This window comes from Ictidomys tridecemlineatus, chromosome 7 (assembly GCF_052094955.1).
Source record: "Ictidomys tridecemlineatus isolate mIctTri1 chromosome 7, mIctTri1.hap1, whole genome shotgun sequence".
Lineage (NCBI taxonomy): Eukaryota > Metazoa > Chordata > Mammalia > Rodentia > Sciuridae > Ictidomys > Ictidomys tridecemlineatus.
This window is the reverse complement of record NC_135483.1, coordinates 131,448,459-131,467,494: the sequence shown is the minus strand read 5'-3', so window position 1 is coordinate 131,467,494 and position 19,036 is coordinate 131,448,459. Positions and strand designations below refer to the sequence as shown.

Sequence of the window (19,036 nt, the reverse complement as noted above, 5' to 3'; positions counted from 1 at the left end):
GAAATAATTCCACTATAACAATATGAATTGTAATAAAACATTTTCAAGTGAAATATGTTTTAAAGATATAGAAACACTGATAGTTTAGAGATCTATTTATGGAAATATTTACCATTTTTATCCATGGAATTTGGTTCTGATTGTTTCTTGCCAATATCAGCAAAGGATCGAACAATGGGAATTCTGTTGGTAAGTTTTTTCTGATTTTGGTGGTGGTGCTGTTTCATCAGTGCCTCGTGGACCCTGTGACGTACATCTTCATTCAGCTGACCTGAGCTCACCTGTTGGTCAAGGACCATATCTGAAGGAGGGAAGGCAAGAAAATATGAGCATAGCTTTCCTGTTGTACTATGCTAGCAGTGGACCGACCACTGGGTCCAAAACTGTAAACCTTAAATACTAGTTTTGATCTTGAAATAGGAATGAATTCCTTTAAAAATATATAGGTATGATATTAATAAGCAGAAGTCTATCTTCCCATATAGAATGCTGAATAAAGAACATATGCATTTTTGAGCATAAACCATTTAATTAATTTTTTTACAAAAAAAAATAAGAAAAAGGTTTTATTCTCAAAGTCTGGATTGTTTCCAGAAGGAAACTCCTCTAGAATTAGTTAATTTTAAATATGTAATTCTCATAGTTTTTTTTTCTCCAAATGACATAGTTGTATTGAAAAAAAAGTTATGTTCTTTATTGTTTGCACTGATGGGAGGGAATATTTATAGGGGTAGCATCAAAATAATTTGTATGAAATTGTGGTTTTATACTTATACTTTAATATAATTTAACATGATTTTCTTCCATTTTATTGTTTCCTCTTTAAGTGAAAATATAGTGCATGGAGATCTAGGCAACTATTTAGTTGCCCACATTTGGAGAATAAACAGTTCAACTTCATATTGACACAAAATCATTCCTTTCTCAAGCTTTTCCTTGAAAATATGTTTAGATAAAAAGTCCTATAACTGCAAAAAATGGAATTGAAGGTACTATTTCAGAAGGCTATCACGAAGGAGATTGACATTTACCACACATAGTATCAGAAATACCCATAAAAGAATTGGTTAGGTAAAGGCATTTTGAGTTAAGTAGTAATACGGCTGATCACCTCAATAAATCTCAATGCAATTTGTTTAAGATTATCAAATATAACTGTGATTAATTTCTGAAGCACTAACTCTTTATATAAAATACATTACAATGAATCATTTCCACTGCCTTATTGAGGACACTGAAGGTTTCAACTTAGCAGAATTCTCCCTTCTATGCTATTGTTTTCTTTCAATGTGAAAGGAAAAAGGATGAGGGAGATAGACCTGGTTCACTCTATCACATTCCATCTGTGTGGCCTTACAAAATTGAATATGCTTATTTGTAAGGGGGAAGGTAGTAATATCTCATATTTTTGCCAGGACTAATGACATAAAGCACCTGATGTACCAATTGGAATATTGAAGCTATTGGTAAATAATATTTCCAAATACAAGATTTTCTTTGCAATAATCTTTAACTAGGCTATGAGTCCCTAATTTGAAATTTGCAGTAGTTTTAATACATTCATATTTTATTATAGTATATGATATAGAGAAAAAGTGGGCTAGCTGATAACAGAAAATACATATCAAACGAGCTAAAATAATTAATTTTGTTGGTTCACATAATAGGAAGACCAAAGTTAGGCTGGCTTTGATTCCATTCCTCTGTGGTTCTGCCTGCTTCTCTCCTCTACATGTAAGTTTTAACCTCCACCTGGTGTTCCTTATGGACATAAGGTAGCAGTCAGCAACAAGGAAATATATATCCTTGCTCATATCCAACAAGAAATTTGATTAACTTTTTGTGATTGTCTCTTAAAAGGGTCTTCCCCCAGACAGGAAAAATTCTCCTAGGTCCAGCTGACAAAGCCCTGAATCAGTCATCAGCAATGAAACCAGAATCAGTCATCAGCAATGAAACCAGGCTTCACATAATTAGCTTAGACTAATTAAGAACTGCCCTTCACTGAAGAGTCAATTCTCTAAACCAGACGTAGACACTCTTTTTCTGAAGTAAGGCAGATAATAGAAATGTTAGGCTTTCTGGACCATGTGCTCTCCAGCATAACCACTCAACTCTGCCTTCATAGCACAAAAATAGCCACAAACAACATACACAAATGAGCACAGATGTGCTCCAGCAAAATGTTTTTATGGTTACTTAAATTTTTATTTCACATAATGTCACATTAAAAATACTAATTTTCTTTTTATTATTTTCAACCATGTAAAATGTAATCACCATTTTTAGCTAAAAAGCCTTATTATATAGGGCTGCAGGCCACGTTTAGAATGTGGGATATAGATAGTTTGCTCTATTGATTTACTATTTCCCATGAAAAGAGATGAAAATAAGTATTTGGTAGTCAGACTTAATAAATATGTGAAATATTCAGATTTCAGCCACTATAACTATCTCAAAAGGTCACTTTCAATTATGAAGATATATAATATTAGGATAATATTTAAATCCATATGTCAACTCTTTGAAGATCAGTAGTTATAATGCCCCTAAATTACTTTAAAATAAAAGATCTGTAAATATTCAAAATATATGACATTATACTGAATCCTTGCTAGGATTGAAAAAATATGTATAAAATATGCTTATAATATATGCTTCATAAAATAATTTAAAATAGATTATTAAAACATCAATATGACATCATTATAAGGCAATTTCATCCATAAGCTATGGTATGATGTGCCTATTTGATATTCTAATTAATCATAAAAATTAATTATATAATAAACTATGAACATGTTTATAATTTTTCATTTCTAATAAGCTACAATCTTTTCAGTTTTGAGCACTACAAAGACTTATAGACTGCTAGCTTCACAGTTTCTCAGCAATGATGTCTTTATTTTAAACAGTAACATAAGAGAAAGTAAATATTTTAAAAAATACTTATCTGCTCATTAGTTACACAAAATATACAATAAACTCCTTTGAGGTATAACAGCATCAAATAACCCATTAATGAAGTAGAAAAGCTAATCTTCTTGTTTATGAATATAACTTATAGTAGGGTGAGATTATAGTACCAATGGGAATCTGATTCAAAAATCACATACATTGTTCTCTTCATCACTATAATATATATCAGAATTAACTTGAAAAGTAGGAAAGGATAATGGACCATAATCACTTTGGGCCCAGAGTCAAGTCCTGCAATCTCAGCAGGCTATGATGTCTAAATGATACAGTCTCGCCTGCCAAAGCACAATGCCAGGATCTTGATAAAGGAAGAAGCAAGAAGAAAAAGGATAAATAGGTCACCCTATTCTACTGTTAAGCAGGTGCTAGAAAAACTACAATCATTTATGTAAAAAGGCCTCAGAAAAAGAAAAATTATTTCTCCTCCTGATATCAGGCACTCATCAGCCCATCCTGACTACGAAATGCTCCTAGAGATCAAAAGATTTTGTAAATCCTCTATAAATCTATACCTCTTTCAAGATTATCATATAAGTACTTTGAAAACCCATTGTCTTTTCCTTAAAAAAAAATGAGAGAAGAGTAGGGAACATGAAATTTTGGAATTCTAGCTTTTGGTTGTCAGCACTAAAAGCATAAAAATATAAACCACCATAGAACACTTACTTCACAGACCAAAGAGTTTTATAATACAAATGTGTTTAAAAGTATATGGTTAGTCCTATATCCCCAAGTCTGCAGATTATATTCAGTGGCACAAACTGTGTGGATTTATATTTTAATAAAAGATTCTAAACAACGGAAGTTACTTCAATGAGTTGAAAGCTATGATTGATCATTTGTTCATGGTACTAACTTTAGTTTGGTTCTAATTTCACTCTAACTTTCATTGACAGAATCAGGATAAAGTATTCACGCTGGAAAGAGCGTATTCTCATTTTTAATCTTTATAAAGCTGAACTTCAAAGAGATTAACATAGATCATTAAATTGTCTATAATGTATATAAATATAATTAGGAAGTATTTTCAATAAAATTAGCCTTCAAGTCAGAATAAATCACAGTAAGAAAATATGTCTGGGGAATTTTGGATTTGAAAAGGTTAAGTAATGTTTTTAAGGTTGAAGTTTAGATTTATTGAGTTCGCTGAAACATTGGGAAATAGATACATTTTAAATTAACTTTATCCAAGAGAAAATCCAACTTTAATTATACCAGAAATTCTTGACAGACCTGCCAGATACAAATGGGATTTTCTGCTCCTAATTCTAACAAAATCTCTTAAGGAATTATCTAAGTCTGTCAAAAACATCAAAACACTGATATAAAAATCCTTGATCGTTCCAAAACAATATCTAGGGCATATTTCTCTACAAGAAACATGTAGAAAACAGTACTTCAGAGCCGTGCATTCACAAAGTACTAGGGCCTAGCGACCTTGAAGAGAAATTTTTAGTCTAACTTTTGGAAAAGGGAAACAATCGACTAATATATGTCCCTAGTTTATAACTGCCAAACAAATGGAAAAAGTAATGATAAACAGAAGGAGTGAAAAAAGTTCCAAGTCTTATTGTTAATGATTCTGATCACAATTTATGATAAACAGAACAAAAAAAATCTATGATTATGGGTTGATCAAAAGAAATTATTTCCATCTTAAAAAGGGGCAAATAGCCTCTTTCCTACTTCATAAGGTTGCGAAAATAAAATACATTAATGGATATGAAAGTTCTTTGCCAAGTCAGAAATCCTAAAAATGTAAAACAGACTTACTTATTACACACTTAAAATGCAGCTCAATTGTCATAACATGTAAAGATCAGTAAGTATAAACAAGAAGAAAGTGATTATAAGCTGTAAGGAGAAAATAGTGAGATTTTATTGAGGGCAGAAATAAATAACTTTTAATTTAAATAAAATCAAATTATGCTTACTAGGTGAGAAGAAATTTCTCATTAAGAATTGAAAAGGAATCTAAGGTAAAATGACCAAAACAAACATTTGTACCAGTATTTTCTATATGATGTTAGCTCTAAACTACTGACATATCCTGAACAACATTTTACAAGGTGCTCCTCACTGAAAGTGGGACGTTCAAGTTGGGCTACTTCAGAGTCAGAAAGACACTAATTAGAAAGGCAGAAAGAATACTAAAAAAGCTATTTTAGGGTATCAAGCTTCCATTGAACTACTTTCATTGTAAGAATAGACATAGAGAATGCAATTTGCTTGAAAAAGCTAGATTTAACACAGCTAATCTTCACATATTCTACAGAACTAACTTAGAGAAGGAGGCCAGGGTAGGGAAAAGAAACATAATTTTAGACAGTAAAATTGAACTAAGCTGATGAAATGAGCAACAGAGCTTTAGTCAAATTACTGGGGAAAAGATTTCCTGGTAAGAATAACTTCCTGAAAAAAGCATTAGAAATTATATGCTTTAAGAAATTTTAAAGCCTGGTAAAGATATATGAAGAGCATGTTACCTGAGGCTTATTTTGACAGATTGAGGAATTTGACAATTTCATTAATAACGCCAATATAAAACATACTTGGATTAGTCAATTTCAAAGATAATGTCATCAGTAAGTAAAGCAGAAGAAATAAACTCCTTAAGGCAAAATCTTTTAACTTTCAGATTATTAGTGTCTATATTTAAGAAATAAGGCTAATGATCATACTAAACTACAAGTTTGTTATGAGTATCTCAAAGATTATATACAAAGTTTAGAGCTTCCTAAATTTCAAAGTTTAGGAAAAGCCACCATTTTAAAATACAAAAACTGTTTATTGAATATCAACAAGACCTAAAATGTAAAACTAAGAAATTGAGGGGAATAGCTACTATTCCTACATTCTTAGGTTTGTACATTTCTAAGTTGACCATTTTAAATCTTGATTTAGTGTCAACCATCAGTATAGCCTGTGTTTTTCCAAAATCATACTCTAAATTCATATAGTCTTTCAGCCTCCATATATGTATTTTAAAGGGTAACTTCTTTATATGTAGTATATTCTTAGGGAAGAAGGCTTATTTTTCTTGATTTGAGGTGGTTCAATGTATGCATGTCTATCACCACAAATGACCCAAATCAATAATTCATAAAGTGGTTAAACCACCATTAAAATGCAGGCAACATCTACTTCAACATCTACTTTTTCTTCAGACAGCAGTTTAATATAAAAGAAAGAACACTGTGCTTAAAATCAGAGGCCTTTTGATGGATCTGGACCATGGAAATTTTAGTTTCCATTTTCTCATTGAAAACTGGGCATCATTCCTACTTTATGGGCTGTTCTAGAAATTAAATTGGATACCTTATTTTTCTAATATGATGATTAAATACCAATTCATTTTTCTCTTATTTGTGATTTTTAAGAAACACACACATAGTTTGGGGAGTTTTTCCCCATTTCTGTAATATAATTAACATATTAAAGCCTTCTTTAAATCTATCTCATAAATAAATCCCACGTAAAAATAATTTTATTTTTTCCCAAAGTAAGAATTTAAAAGAGCCTGCCTTATTCTTTTCTTTATTTTTATTTTTAAAATCTTCATTAATCATTTCATTTATACTCTTTCAAAACTGATTTCTGTATTTTTTGTATTATTTTATTCTGCTACACCGTGTCTTCTTTCTTTGACTCTATTTCTGCAAGAGGATACATTTCAAAAATACAACTGATGGTGCATAAAGCCATAATAGAATTCCAGTACAAATCATTTGTCCCAGAGTCTAAACTTAGTGGTAAATTATGAAGCATGGCTGCAATACTTGGCTTTCTCTAGAATGTAAAAGTTTTAATTCAATTTAAAATAAATGGCTGTACCTTTCTGTGCCCATTCTAATCCAATATTTTTCCTAATTATTGAAATTTTTCATGTGGTTATTTCATATTTTGGAATATTGGAAAAATTAGGTTTTTTTCTTTCAGTTTTCTAATAGTGTTAATCTAAATACAAGTGATAAACAATAAATACTAAATGGGGATCAGTACCTCTAGGTTCTTGCTCTAGAGTCATCTAGACCACATTTCTCTGAGATTCTTTTTTTTTTTTTTTTACCTCAAGTTAAGAGGTAGAAGATGACTTGTAAGGCCCCAGACATTGATCATGAGAATTTGTTTTCCAAAGTTCACACATGAATGGAATTACTCATACAGGTATAAAAAGGAAAAGAGAGTAATAAAAATCAGCTGAATCCACAGAAACAAAATAGACAAAGGAGAAAAAGATATACCTGCAATTTCCTCTAAAGTGTTGGCATGCATGTCCAGCAGCACAGTTCCATTCAGAATGCAACTTCTCAGCTCAAACAAGCTGTGCAATGAAAGAGTAGCCACATACGGTTTGCTCCACCTTTCCCCTCCATCTTCCACATCTTCTTCAAACTTCAACCACCTATACAAATAAATATTCTTATCAGCACATTGAATTTTATATTATAGATGAGTTATCATTTTTTACAATTATATAAGTTATAAATAGAAAGATAATCATGTTTCCAGGCATCATGGCAGCTCAGGAGGCTGAGGCAGGAGGATTACAAGTTCAAAGCCAGCCTCAGAAAAGCAAGGCCCTAAGCAACTGAGACCCTGTCTCTAAATAAAAAAATACAAAAGAGGGCTGGGGATGCAGCACAATGGTTGAATGCTCCTGAGTTCAATCCCTGGTACCAGGGATTTTTTCATGCTTCTTCTTAGTTTCATGGTTTGGGAAATAGGTAAAATCTCGTTCAAGTTACTCATTTTAGTTTCATTAAAAACCATTCATTTTGTAATTGAAAGATTATTAAAAACAAAGGAAGCTCTTATTACTTTTGTTAATTTTTCTAGCTCTGAACAACCAGTGATCACCATGAATCTGATATAGGGCTAAAAAAGACAGCATATTTCTTCACGTAAAGATAATAGTAATTGAATAAGAAAATAAAAGAATACAATATTTAGTTTAGTGGAAGAAATTAAGCCTAAATATTTTAGTTCTTGATAATATTCCCATTCAAATTTTTAGGGAGGCTATTATAATTTGTTGCCTATTTTGTAGGAAAAGTTTTTATTAGGCTTGTTGAATGAAAATTAGTGAACGAAACTTCCTAGGCTCTGAACATGTGAGAACTGAACTAAGACTCCATTCCCTGAGTGTTCCTTCCAGGGATGCAAAAGAAGAGAACTATGATGCTGTGATGCCAAATGAGAGACTACTGCTTTCTTAGAGTGAAATGAATAGTAATACCTGGGAATGGTTTGTAAGCATGATTAGTAGAAGAGATAAAGAGAAACCAATGATTTTACTACTTTGGCAGCAACCACTCAATGCTTTAAGGTCTTGCTCTCTAATCTAATAGTTGACCAGTTTAATTCCTCTCTAATGAACCCTATTCTAAATTGCCTTTCCCTCAATCTCCCACCATTTCCTTCATTCCATCTGTCCTTAGTCATTTGGGCCCTACATCTTCTCATTATGCAATATCACAGAAGTTCTATATATAATATTATACTGATATTTTATGTAATCAAATGACCCAACTCCACAGATGACAAATGTGTGGTAGTAACTAGACAGGGAATCAAATGGAACATCTACAAGTAACTAACCAATGAGTTTTTTAGAATAATTAATGTGCAGAGTAGCAAGAGAGATCAATGAGTTCTTAGAAAGAAAAGAAAAAAAGGAAAAGAAAGCTTTGCATCTGTGTCTGGTGGTGTTTAGGAGGGGGAAAAATGGTCAGGAAGTGAAATGGAAAGCAACAGGGAACAAGAGCCAATCCTGCAAAGTTTGCAGACAGGGAGGAAGAGCTATGCCTATAGAGGACATATCGAGGTTGGAAAAAACTGACATTTCAGCCCCAAGTCACTGAAAGTTATCCTCTTCCAGATTGGCAATTTTATAGATGTTTTTATTTACACAGTTAGAAATTTTTCATGTTAGTGATTCTTAAAGCTTTTCAGCCCTTAACAGAGCCAAAATACTTCACACATCACATGAAGAATATTACAATATTGCTCATGAACTGTAACTGGTTCTACCCTTTTCCTACTAAAGAGTAGGATTTTAATACCTAGCTCCTCTTTAACCAGGTGAGAGCATGTCACTGTGACTAATGATGGTGAAAATGATTTCTGGTCAATGAATTCAGAGAAGAAATTATGTGTGCCAATTCCATATTGGAGTATTTTCTTGCTGAGAGCCTCTGAGCTCTCTTTTATCCTGGGCATGAAAACAAACAATGTTTGAGACAGAAGTTTCTCTATCAACCAGAGTCTTTAAGTAACTATAATGAACAGAGGAGTCTCCACTGATCCCATGATACAGATGAACAATGAGCCATTAAAACAAACAAACAAACAAACTTGTAGTTTAAAACCATTGAGATTCATTATATTTTATACATAATTCAGATGATATCAGTTGATATAGATGACCATTTTAGCTATTCATCCAGCATAAAAATCTTAATTAGAATTGTTGGTGAAAGTGAATATGATTTTAATAAATATAATAAATTAGAATTAGTATTATTAAATTATCAATAAATTACTAAGGCCATGGTCACATTATGAATGTCAGCATCATAAAGAATCAACCTCTTGTTGGACAATTTGAGGCAGAATTGTTTTGTAGAATGTTTCTTGGACTAGTTGAGAATAAAAATAAAGCTAGGTTTGTCCATATTCTACAATTAAGCTACCATGTGACCAAGGAAAATTCTTTCAACTTCTCTGGGTTACAATTTTCTCATCTGAATAAAAATGTGATAAATTCAGCACATTAAATTATTTGTCCAAGATCACCTAGCCAGTGATCTTGTCAAAGCAGGATTCAACTCCAGGATGTTGTTAATTTTATTTTTCCCAGTCTGTTTATATTTCTCACCATAATATAATTGCCTGTGTTGAATTTATTATGGTTCTTTTCAGCTCAAAGATCTTATGTTAATTCTTATAGTACAAACTGATTGAACATTTAATTTTTGTCCATGTCTAAAAACAATCTCAAGTTGAAAAATGTTCTTATTTTCTCCCTTTCTTTTTTACACTGACTATATTTGTTTTCTTTATTATCTACTGTGCTAGAAAAAAATAGACATTTTTCCTTTGTAAGAACCAAATATCCTATTCTGTGTAATGGACTATAATGAAATGTTCCACAAAATGGTGGCACCAATGGAATAGATGCAACTTTTATTAAATCTTCTGTCACCTTATTTATTACTGACATGATGTGATTTTCAGACAAAACGAGCAAAAGAAAGACTATATAGAGGTACTTAGGCTAGTGCTAATTTGATTGAAGAATCATGTTGGATTTTAAATCTAGTTTCTAATATGTTGGGTGGCAAAGAACACATAAGGTTATGAAAGGATGTTAATCATGTTTGAGGTGAAATAGATTTTTTTTCCTATGAGAAGATGGCCTCCATTTATTATTTCTGGAGTTATAGCACTTTCTACCATCCACATGTTAAAAAATTGCTTCTAAAATTTTGTCTTTAAAATTTTTATTTGAGTGGATACCTGAAGAGTGTTTGTACATGACCCTGAACTAAAAATCATATGTTTCCTAATTTCTTAATTACATCAGTAAAACTGACCCATACAATAGTATTTTTTGTAAATTGTAATAACATTTTAATTTTTTAAATATTCATATGCCTCTTCATCCATATAAAATGGTCTATCCCTTTCTTAAAAGGAAGTTATAGTTAATTTTTACTTCTAAATAATAGTAAAAACAATTAAATAAGGGACCAAACATTTACATCATTTCATTTGGCTGTTTTGAAAGTAAAAAATTCAATTTTAAGAACCCTGATAAGAAGGAATGGAATCTCTGGAAGTTCCAAGCAATTTGGTAGTTTAAATTACCAAAATGTTACATGCATGGATGGTTTGATGTACCCATAGATTTTATGAGTATTTATAGAAGACAGAAGGTGCTTTCCATAAAAAGGAACCCACAAGTAACAAATATCAAGTTACTAAAGATACTAAACATTACACGATTCAGTAATTAATGCCAACCCCAGAATGATGCCAGTTTTAAGAGACATTTAAATAAACGCTTTTAAAGAGACTATAAAGTAATATATATGCCACATGAGTATATCTCTCTTTTCTGTTTTTTTTTATCCCATAAACAGGTTTGGAACACATTAGGTCTATTTCAAAATATTTAGTCCCTAAATATACTATGAGTTGCAAGATGTCTGATTGTAGTTAATGACCTAAAGTGCTGCAATTTGTTCCAGTTTTCAAATAAAGTCTGCTGACATTTGTTTGAATAGCAAACCAAAGCAAATAAGAGTCTCAGAGCATGAATGTGATGTGATGGATGATACAAAAAATAAAATGAATAAAAAGCTGAAGGCCAAATACATGACATTTTCTACATGGGATGGGAGAAGATTTAAACCCTGAGCAGATTATTTTAATTTCTTCCAGTATGTCTAGATCTGTTTTCATCCATGATTAGCACACTGAAGTCTCTTTCTACTAAACATTAAATAAGTGTTTCATGAACTCTTTGAGGATTAAGTTAATGACAATCTGCTGTACAAATACTTGAATTGAAAATATACAAAAGAAAATTCTTTTTCCAGATAGAAATAAATGTTTTCTAGAGAAGTTAACTCTTCCTGTGTATTCTATCACCACCAACTCAGTTCAACTTTTCTAGGAATTTTTATTCTCTGATTATATCCATACAGAAAGAAGTTCCTAGATCATCCAAAATTATAGCTTTGGAGGAAATGAAACATCCTTTCTTAGGAGAGTTAGGGCACATGGAAGGAGGTGGATATGGTTAGGGTGGAGCTAGAGAATAACATTTATAATCACAGAACACTCATACCTCTCTTAAGGAGAGTGAAACATATCTAAGCCCAATGTTCTTAATTCACATGATCTTCACATTTCACATGCTGCTAAAAATTCTAGATTACTTGAACATTTACTAAATTTTGAGTATCAAATATCTTCACTGCATCAATAAAACTGTTTTGATGTAATATTTCTTTTCTACACTTCCATGTATGTATCAGAGGCTAAGTGTACCCCCTGCCTGGCTTCCCCTGAGCTCATCTGTGAGAAGCATTTTTAAAGGGCAACCACAGTGAGTCGAACATGTTGTCTCCATCATCACACAGCTGTGGTGGCTTTACTCACTTTTCTATTAATAACATGATATACTATTTATATGCATGACATTGTAATTGTGTTGATTTCATTAGCCTCTTCTTATGTTTCTTGTAGAGTTTTAAAAAGTGAACATCTGGTTTTCAGAAACATTTATTAAATAATTATGATTCAAAAATTAAACTTCAAAATCTAAAAGTTTGCCTAAGTTTCACTTGGCAATAACAGTGGACATAAATTATTCAAGATGTGATATGTGACAGGTACAGTGTGCTGATAAAATATTGCTTTTATTTTCACTGTTAGGGTAGACAATTATTAATCCCACCTGGAATATTAACCAAAAGAAAAAAGGTGCTTCAAATTAATGCTAATGATTGATTAGAATGAAACTTCGTTTGAAAAATCAGATGGATTCATAAATTAACCCAAATTAGTCCTTTTAGAAAAACAAAATTACTTCTGCCACTTTAAAACCACTAAATTTCTAAGTTCTCAATAAATATATTCTGTTTACCCCTAAAGTGTTGTATCTCAGCCAAAATTCATCTACCCTCCTCTTCAATGTCTGTTACTATTTTGACTGCTCATCAGATGTCTCCCTGAACCTCAAACAGCTGTACCACTAAGCTTCCAAAAGCATGACTACAAACATTGGTCCTTCTTAATATGGTTAAAATAATTAACTTTGCTCTTTATAGATAAGCAGCAATACTTTTTCTTCTATTAGATGTAGGGTCTCTGGTTTTATCCCTAAGTCCTTGATCCATTTTGAGTTGAGTTTTGTGCATGGTGAGAGATAGGGGTTTAATTTCATTTTGTTGCATATGGATTTCAAGTTTTCCCAGCATCATTTGTTGAAGGGGCTATCTTCTCTCTGATGTATGGTTTTGGCACCTTTGTCTAATATAAAATAATTGTAATTTGGGGGGTTAGCCTCTGTGTCCTCTATTCTGTGCCATTGGTCTACCAGTCTGTTTTGGTGCCAATACCATGCTGGTTTTGTTACTATTGCTCTGTAGTATTGTTTAAGGTCTGGTATAGTGATGCCACTTGCTTTACTCTTTCTGCTAAGGATTACTTTAGCTATTCTGGGTATCACATCAATGTTTATAGCAGCACAGTTCACAATAGCTAAACTGTGGAACCAACCTAGATGCCCTTCAATAGATGAATGGATTAAAAAATGTGGCATATATACATAATGGACTATTACTCAGCAGTAAAAGAGAATAAAATCATGGTATCTACAGGTAAATGGATAAAGTTAGAGAAGATAATGCTAAGTTAGCCAATCCCAAAAAATCAAATGCCAAATGTTATATATATATATATATATATATATATATATATATATATATATATATATATATATATATGGAGGCTGATTCATAGTGGGATAGGGAGGGGGAGCATGGGAGGAATAGATGAACTCTAGACAGGGCAGAGGGGTTGGAGGGGGAGGGAAGAGGCATAGGGTTATTAATGATGGTGGAGTGTGATGAACATTATTATCCAGAGTATAGGTATGAAGACACAAATTGGTGGGAATATACTTTGTATACAACCAGAAATATGAAAAATTGTGCTCTATATGTGTGACATGAATTGTAATGCATTCTGCTGTCCTATATAAATAAAAAAAGATAAGTAGCAATAATTGTGGTGGTTTAGAATAAACATCTTCAAGGTAATCCTCTAGAGAATGATACAATACTACCTGCTCAATTGTGACGGAGTGAAAAGCTAGATTCTTTTTTTTTAATGTTTATTTTTAGTTGTAGTTAAACACAATACCTTTATTTCACTTATTTATTTTTATATGGTGCTGAGGATCAAACCCAGGGTCTCACACATTCGAGGTGAGTGCTCTACCGCTGAGCCACAACCCCAGCCCAAAGCTAGATTCTTGTATTGCTTCTGCCCCTTCCCAGCTTTATGAGGATGGAAAAGTTACTGGAAAGTTTCTGGTTAAAAGGAATGGGTCACCATCTGACCTAGAAGGTGAAAATCACCAACCATTCCAAGAATAAGGAAGTTACTGTTGCCAAAACATATCCCAATTTTACTCCTCAGTTTAAGGATGAGGTTAAAGAATAGAAAAGCTTCCAAAATGTAAGCCTTAACAATAACTTCAAGGGAATCCAAGAAACTAGAGTTGTCTAGTCATCAAAACCATCACATCTTCCTTTAAGTCATTAGAGTTAACCTGTTTCCTATAACCAGTGAAGGACAGATGCTCCCAGCCTTAAACAAGAAGGTGGGCACCTTAACTTCCTTATCAATAACTTTATTCATGAAAGAGAAAAGGTTCTATCACTTAATGTGGAAAAGATTATTATACATTGCTTTCCTGTCATCAAATAAAAATTTTGAGCACATATATATTTTAAAGCTCCTTTTTAGTTAGTTTTTTTATATTTTTGGAGAATAAAAATAAAGTAGAAAGTTCTTAATCTTCAAATTGACGAGGTTAAATAAAAACTTTTAAACAGCTATTTTTAAAATATTACAATAAAAATTATCATAAGTAAAATTGATTAATTCATGTAAAATTTTCATTAAAAGAAGTAATAACTGGCTGGGCACAGAGGTGGACACTTTTAATTCCAGTAGCTTGGGAGGCTGAAGCAGGAGGATCAAAGCAGTTCAAAGGAGTTCAAAGCCAGCTTCAGCAATGATGAGGCGTTAAGAAACTTGGTGAAAACCTGTCTCTAAATAAAATATAAAATAGGGCTAGGGATGTACCTCAGTGTCCAAGTGCCCCTGAGTTCAATCCCTGATGCAAAACAAAAACAAAACCCAGAGATAATAACTAAATAACATATCACCAATTTAAAGTATTCAAAAAGGCAAATAAAATAATGAATGATTTGACACAAAAGGGCAAAAGGAATGAACAATAAGTACACCATAGAAAAATAAAACATGAAAAGATATTGAACCTCTCTAACAATTAAAGAAAACCAATTATAACAATGAGATTCATGTTTTCATATATGAAATAGGAAAAAATTAAAACAGTTTGATGACTTAGCCTGACAAGGATTTGGGGAAATAAGTCACTCTTCATACATTATTGGTGGACGTGTAAATTAGTAAAACATTTTATGATGGTAATTTTGCAATATCTAAAAGGTCTGCTTTCTTTGGTACATAAAATTCTACTGTTACAAATTTACCCTATATAAGTACCTAAAAGATACATGTGTAAATAAACATTATAACAATTTTATGGGGGAAAAAACTCAGTCTACATGTCTATTATGATAGGTTATATAAAGTTTTTCCATGCAGCTGAATGCAGTCATTTTAAAAGAAAAGGTATGTCTAGCCAGGTGCAGTGGTGCATGCCTGTAATCCTAGCAGCTTGGGAAGCTAAAACAGGAGAATCTCAAGTTCAAAGCCAGCCTCAGCAATGGTGAGGTGCTAACCAACTCAGCGAGGCCCTGTTTCTAAATAAAATACAAAATAGAGTTGAAGATGTGGCTCAGCGGTCGAGTGCCCCTGAGTTCAATCCCTAGTAGCCCCCCCCAAAAAAAGTATGTCTATGTTGCTGAAACAGGAAATGTTATAAATATAAGTGAGAAAAATAAGGTATGTACAGCATGTGTTATATAATTCCTACTGTAAAAATTGAAAAAGGGCATTTTGGAATTTGGATTTTGGAATTTGAAGTTTTTTGGGAATATGCACAACACTGTTAACTAATTGCCTTTGAAGACAACTACCTGCATACGGGTAGAGGGATACCCTGGGTTTTCTACTGTGTTATACTTTTTAATGTCAAATATCGGCAAATATTAGCCATTTTTATAGATGTCAACATGGATGAACTAGATGTTAGTCATTTTGGTTTTCTTCTATTTAGTATTTTTTAAATAAGAGAGAGCTGTAAAGGCTCAAACAAAAATTATGTGGGCCCTTATTATTCATAATTCATTACCATGATTATATGATCAATTCCATATTAATTCTGATGTGATATTGTTAAGGCAATAATTAAATAAAACTACAAGTTTGACATGATCCAATAGAGTTCTGTAACTTTCAGAAAACTATTGCAATCTGAGGTCCTCTAATAACAGAAAAAAAATTTTAATAATTAGAGCTGTCTGTCCATGGAAAGGATAGCCCCACAAAACAGGAAACCCTGAATCAATAACACATCATGTTCCCCTCCTCGTACACCTGCTCCTCTGCTTTTTTGCCCAGTTAACTTCAAGAGCAATAACCTATGCCAGGGAAGCTATCCTGCTCCCCTTTCCTTCAGTCCTGTGGTTTAGATATACTTGCTACACATGTCATCAACTGGGAGCTCATTAGAAAAGCATGACCAGACTCCATGCCCAAAACCTACCAAATCTACATTTTAAACAAGATGTCAGGTGATTTGTATTCACATAAAAATTAGAGAAGCACTGGGTAAATGACAACCCTAGCTGTGCCCACACTTCCTTTTGTATACCTGAACCAGAGCATTCATTTACAGCCTTTACAATATTTGTTGACTTAAGTTAGACTATAAAATTGTTAAGGGAAAGACCTAAGGTTTTGTTGTAGTTGTTCTATAGCCATTATACCTAGCATATAATGGATACTCCATAAATGTTAAAGAAGCAAGAATGAGTTAAAAGCAAGCAAGAAATTTGAATCATTATTTTTTATAGTAATTCATTAATTATTTGGCAACATACAAAGAGGAATTATAAATTAATAGAAAAACCATTTTGATAAAACACTCTGTTTAAATGTATTCATATCTTACAAACATATTATGAAATATTTTTATCCTCACTAAATAGGACATGAAATCCAGACCTATACCTAAAGCCTCTTATCATAATATTTGCCCTTTATTTAAAAAAAAAAAAAAAAAGCCCACACTCAAATTACCATGTAATATCACCAATTTGGGTTCAAGCCAACAGCTGAAAAGATAAAATAAATTACTTTTAGATTTCTATTGTTTTGTTGATGACACACAAATTATGCTACTGTATATCTTTAAGACTGCAGCTGTTGCTGGCTCTGCGTCACTGTTTACTATAATTACTGCCTTCAGATTTCATTCTGACCTATATCCCATTATAGGATATGCCCAGGCCAGATGAGCAAGTTCAGAAATCAGCAGTAATCACTGATGTTTGTGAAATCGTTGAAGTGGGGAATTCTTTTTCCAATAACATAAAAATTCTTTAATATGCCTTCAACCTTCAACCAAAATCCTCACCTGGCCGTTTCTCGCCACTCAGCTTCCTCACCTTCACGCCAGCAAATCTCATCCAGTTCTGTGAAAAGGTCATGAGGAATGTGTTCCTCGTCATCATCCTCGGTTCCAAGAATAAACTGTACTCGCTGTGATGGAGTGTCTATGAAAAATCAGAAACATGAACAAATTGCATGTTCAACAAATCTTATGTCCAGAATATATAAAGACTTCTCAAAACTCAACAGTAAAAACAATTAAAATGGGCAACGTATTTCAACACTTTGCCAGAGAAGAAATATGGACTGCAAATAAACACGTGAAAAGTTGTCAGTGACTTGTCATCAGTTTAATGATGCAAAATTATCAAAAATGTTGTTTTTGATCATTGTTGTTTAGGGGCATTTTTTTTCAGGACTGGAAATTGAACCCAAGACCTCACAGATACTAGGCTTTTGATGTTGCTGTTGTTTTTAATCTTTTTTTAAAGGAGAAAATAAACTTGCTCAATGATTTCAGTTTTATTCTGGAACAAGTAGGTTATAATTATTGTGACAAATCTTATCTTCTTTAGAAACAACTGGAAGTTCAGAGAAAATACAGTCAATATGAAAAGTAGGTTTGGTCTAGTACACTGAATTTAACATAGACTTTTTAAAAATGCATGGTAAAATAATGATTAAAATGTCTATATTGGTATTCAAGACGTATTGTATAGGAAATAGAATTAGTTAGCTATACTAACAAGGAAAACAAAATTCTTCAAGTCAGAGAAGGGTAGATATGGATATTGAATATGGAGAAAATCCTTCCCTGACTCAATATAATTGCCCTCATTTTGCTGCTGTTGTTATTTTGGTTTTCGTTTTTTTAAATTTATTTATTTATTTGTTCTAACCAATTCTACATGGCTTGTTTTTGTTCTTATACATTCATTTGTAGCATAAAGTTTCAAAGCATTTAGTATACTTATGCCAATATTTACATGCATGTTTTATATAAAGAAATACAGAAAATAAGCAAAACATCCTCAATGTATTTTTACAACATGGAAAAACATTTCCTTTTTGCAATTAAAGTAGAATTAATTCAGTACAAATAATATTTAAAAACACAGTGGAATAAATTATAAGAATCAGATGGTGAGATTCATGAGGTTCCTAACAATTTTGCTATCTTATTTGTCAAAAGAATCCTGTGACTGGGCAATTGTTAAATGGTGGGGAAGTAGTCAGGTTTAAGATTTGTGAAAAGGAAGAATCAGATGAGGAATGCACAGATATGAAAAAAGGACAAATATTAAAGAAATATTTAATGATACCTTCCTTTCATCAAGTACTGTTCTAAACAGGAATTAAGTAAGATAGATGTAAATGGAAAAAATATTTCTGCCCTCATTGAGCTTTCATCTGATGTGGAAAATAGTGTGTCAGGAAACAAAGAAGACAATTTCAAACAGAATAAGAAGTCAATAATATCAGATGCTGTAGAATGGTCATCAATGATAATGGAGTAAGAGCAAGAGGGATTTGTCTGTCCTAATTTTAAATAATAATGGAAGTTCAAGTAACATGTATTACTTTTATAACCATAAACAAAAAATTAGCTATTTTCATTTGGAATATAGACTGTATTTTCACCAAATGGTTAGTTATAAAAATCAAATTTAAATAATTATACTATTTGACAAAAGCCAGTAGTAGAATC

At 32.2% G+C, this 19,036-nt stretch overlaps 1 protein-coding gene across 13 annotated transcripts in view; it reads right to left on the bottom strand.

Annotated features, from left to right (window-relative positions):
* Slc4a10 (solute carrier family 4 member 10) overlaps positions 1-19,036 on the bottom strand; it is a 279,064-nt gene that overhangs the window by 96,679 nt on the left and 163,349 nt on the right. For all 13 annotated transcript variants that reach the window (XM_040294372.2, XM_005315743.4, XM_078017496.1 and 10 more), the window contains 3 exons: positions 17,354-17,492; positions 7,224-7,384; positions 113-301 (listed from right to left, as the gene is read on the bottom strand). In XM_040294372.2, the coding sequence (XP_040150306.2) occupies positions 113-301; positions 7,224-7,384; positions 17,354-17,492 (489 nt within the window). The remainder of the gene's footprint in view (positions 1-112; positions 302-7,223; positions 7,385-17,353; positions 17,493-19,036) is intronic.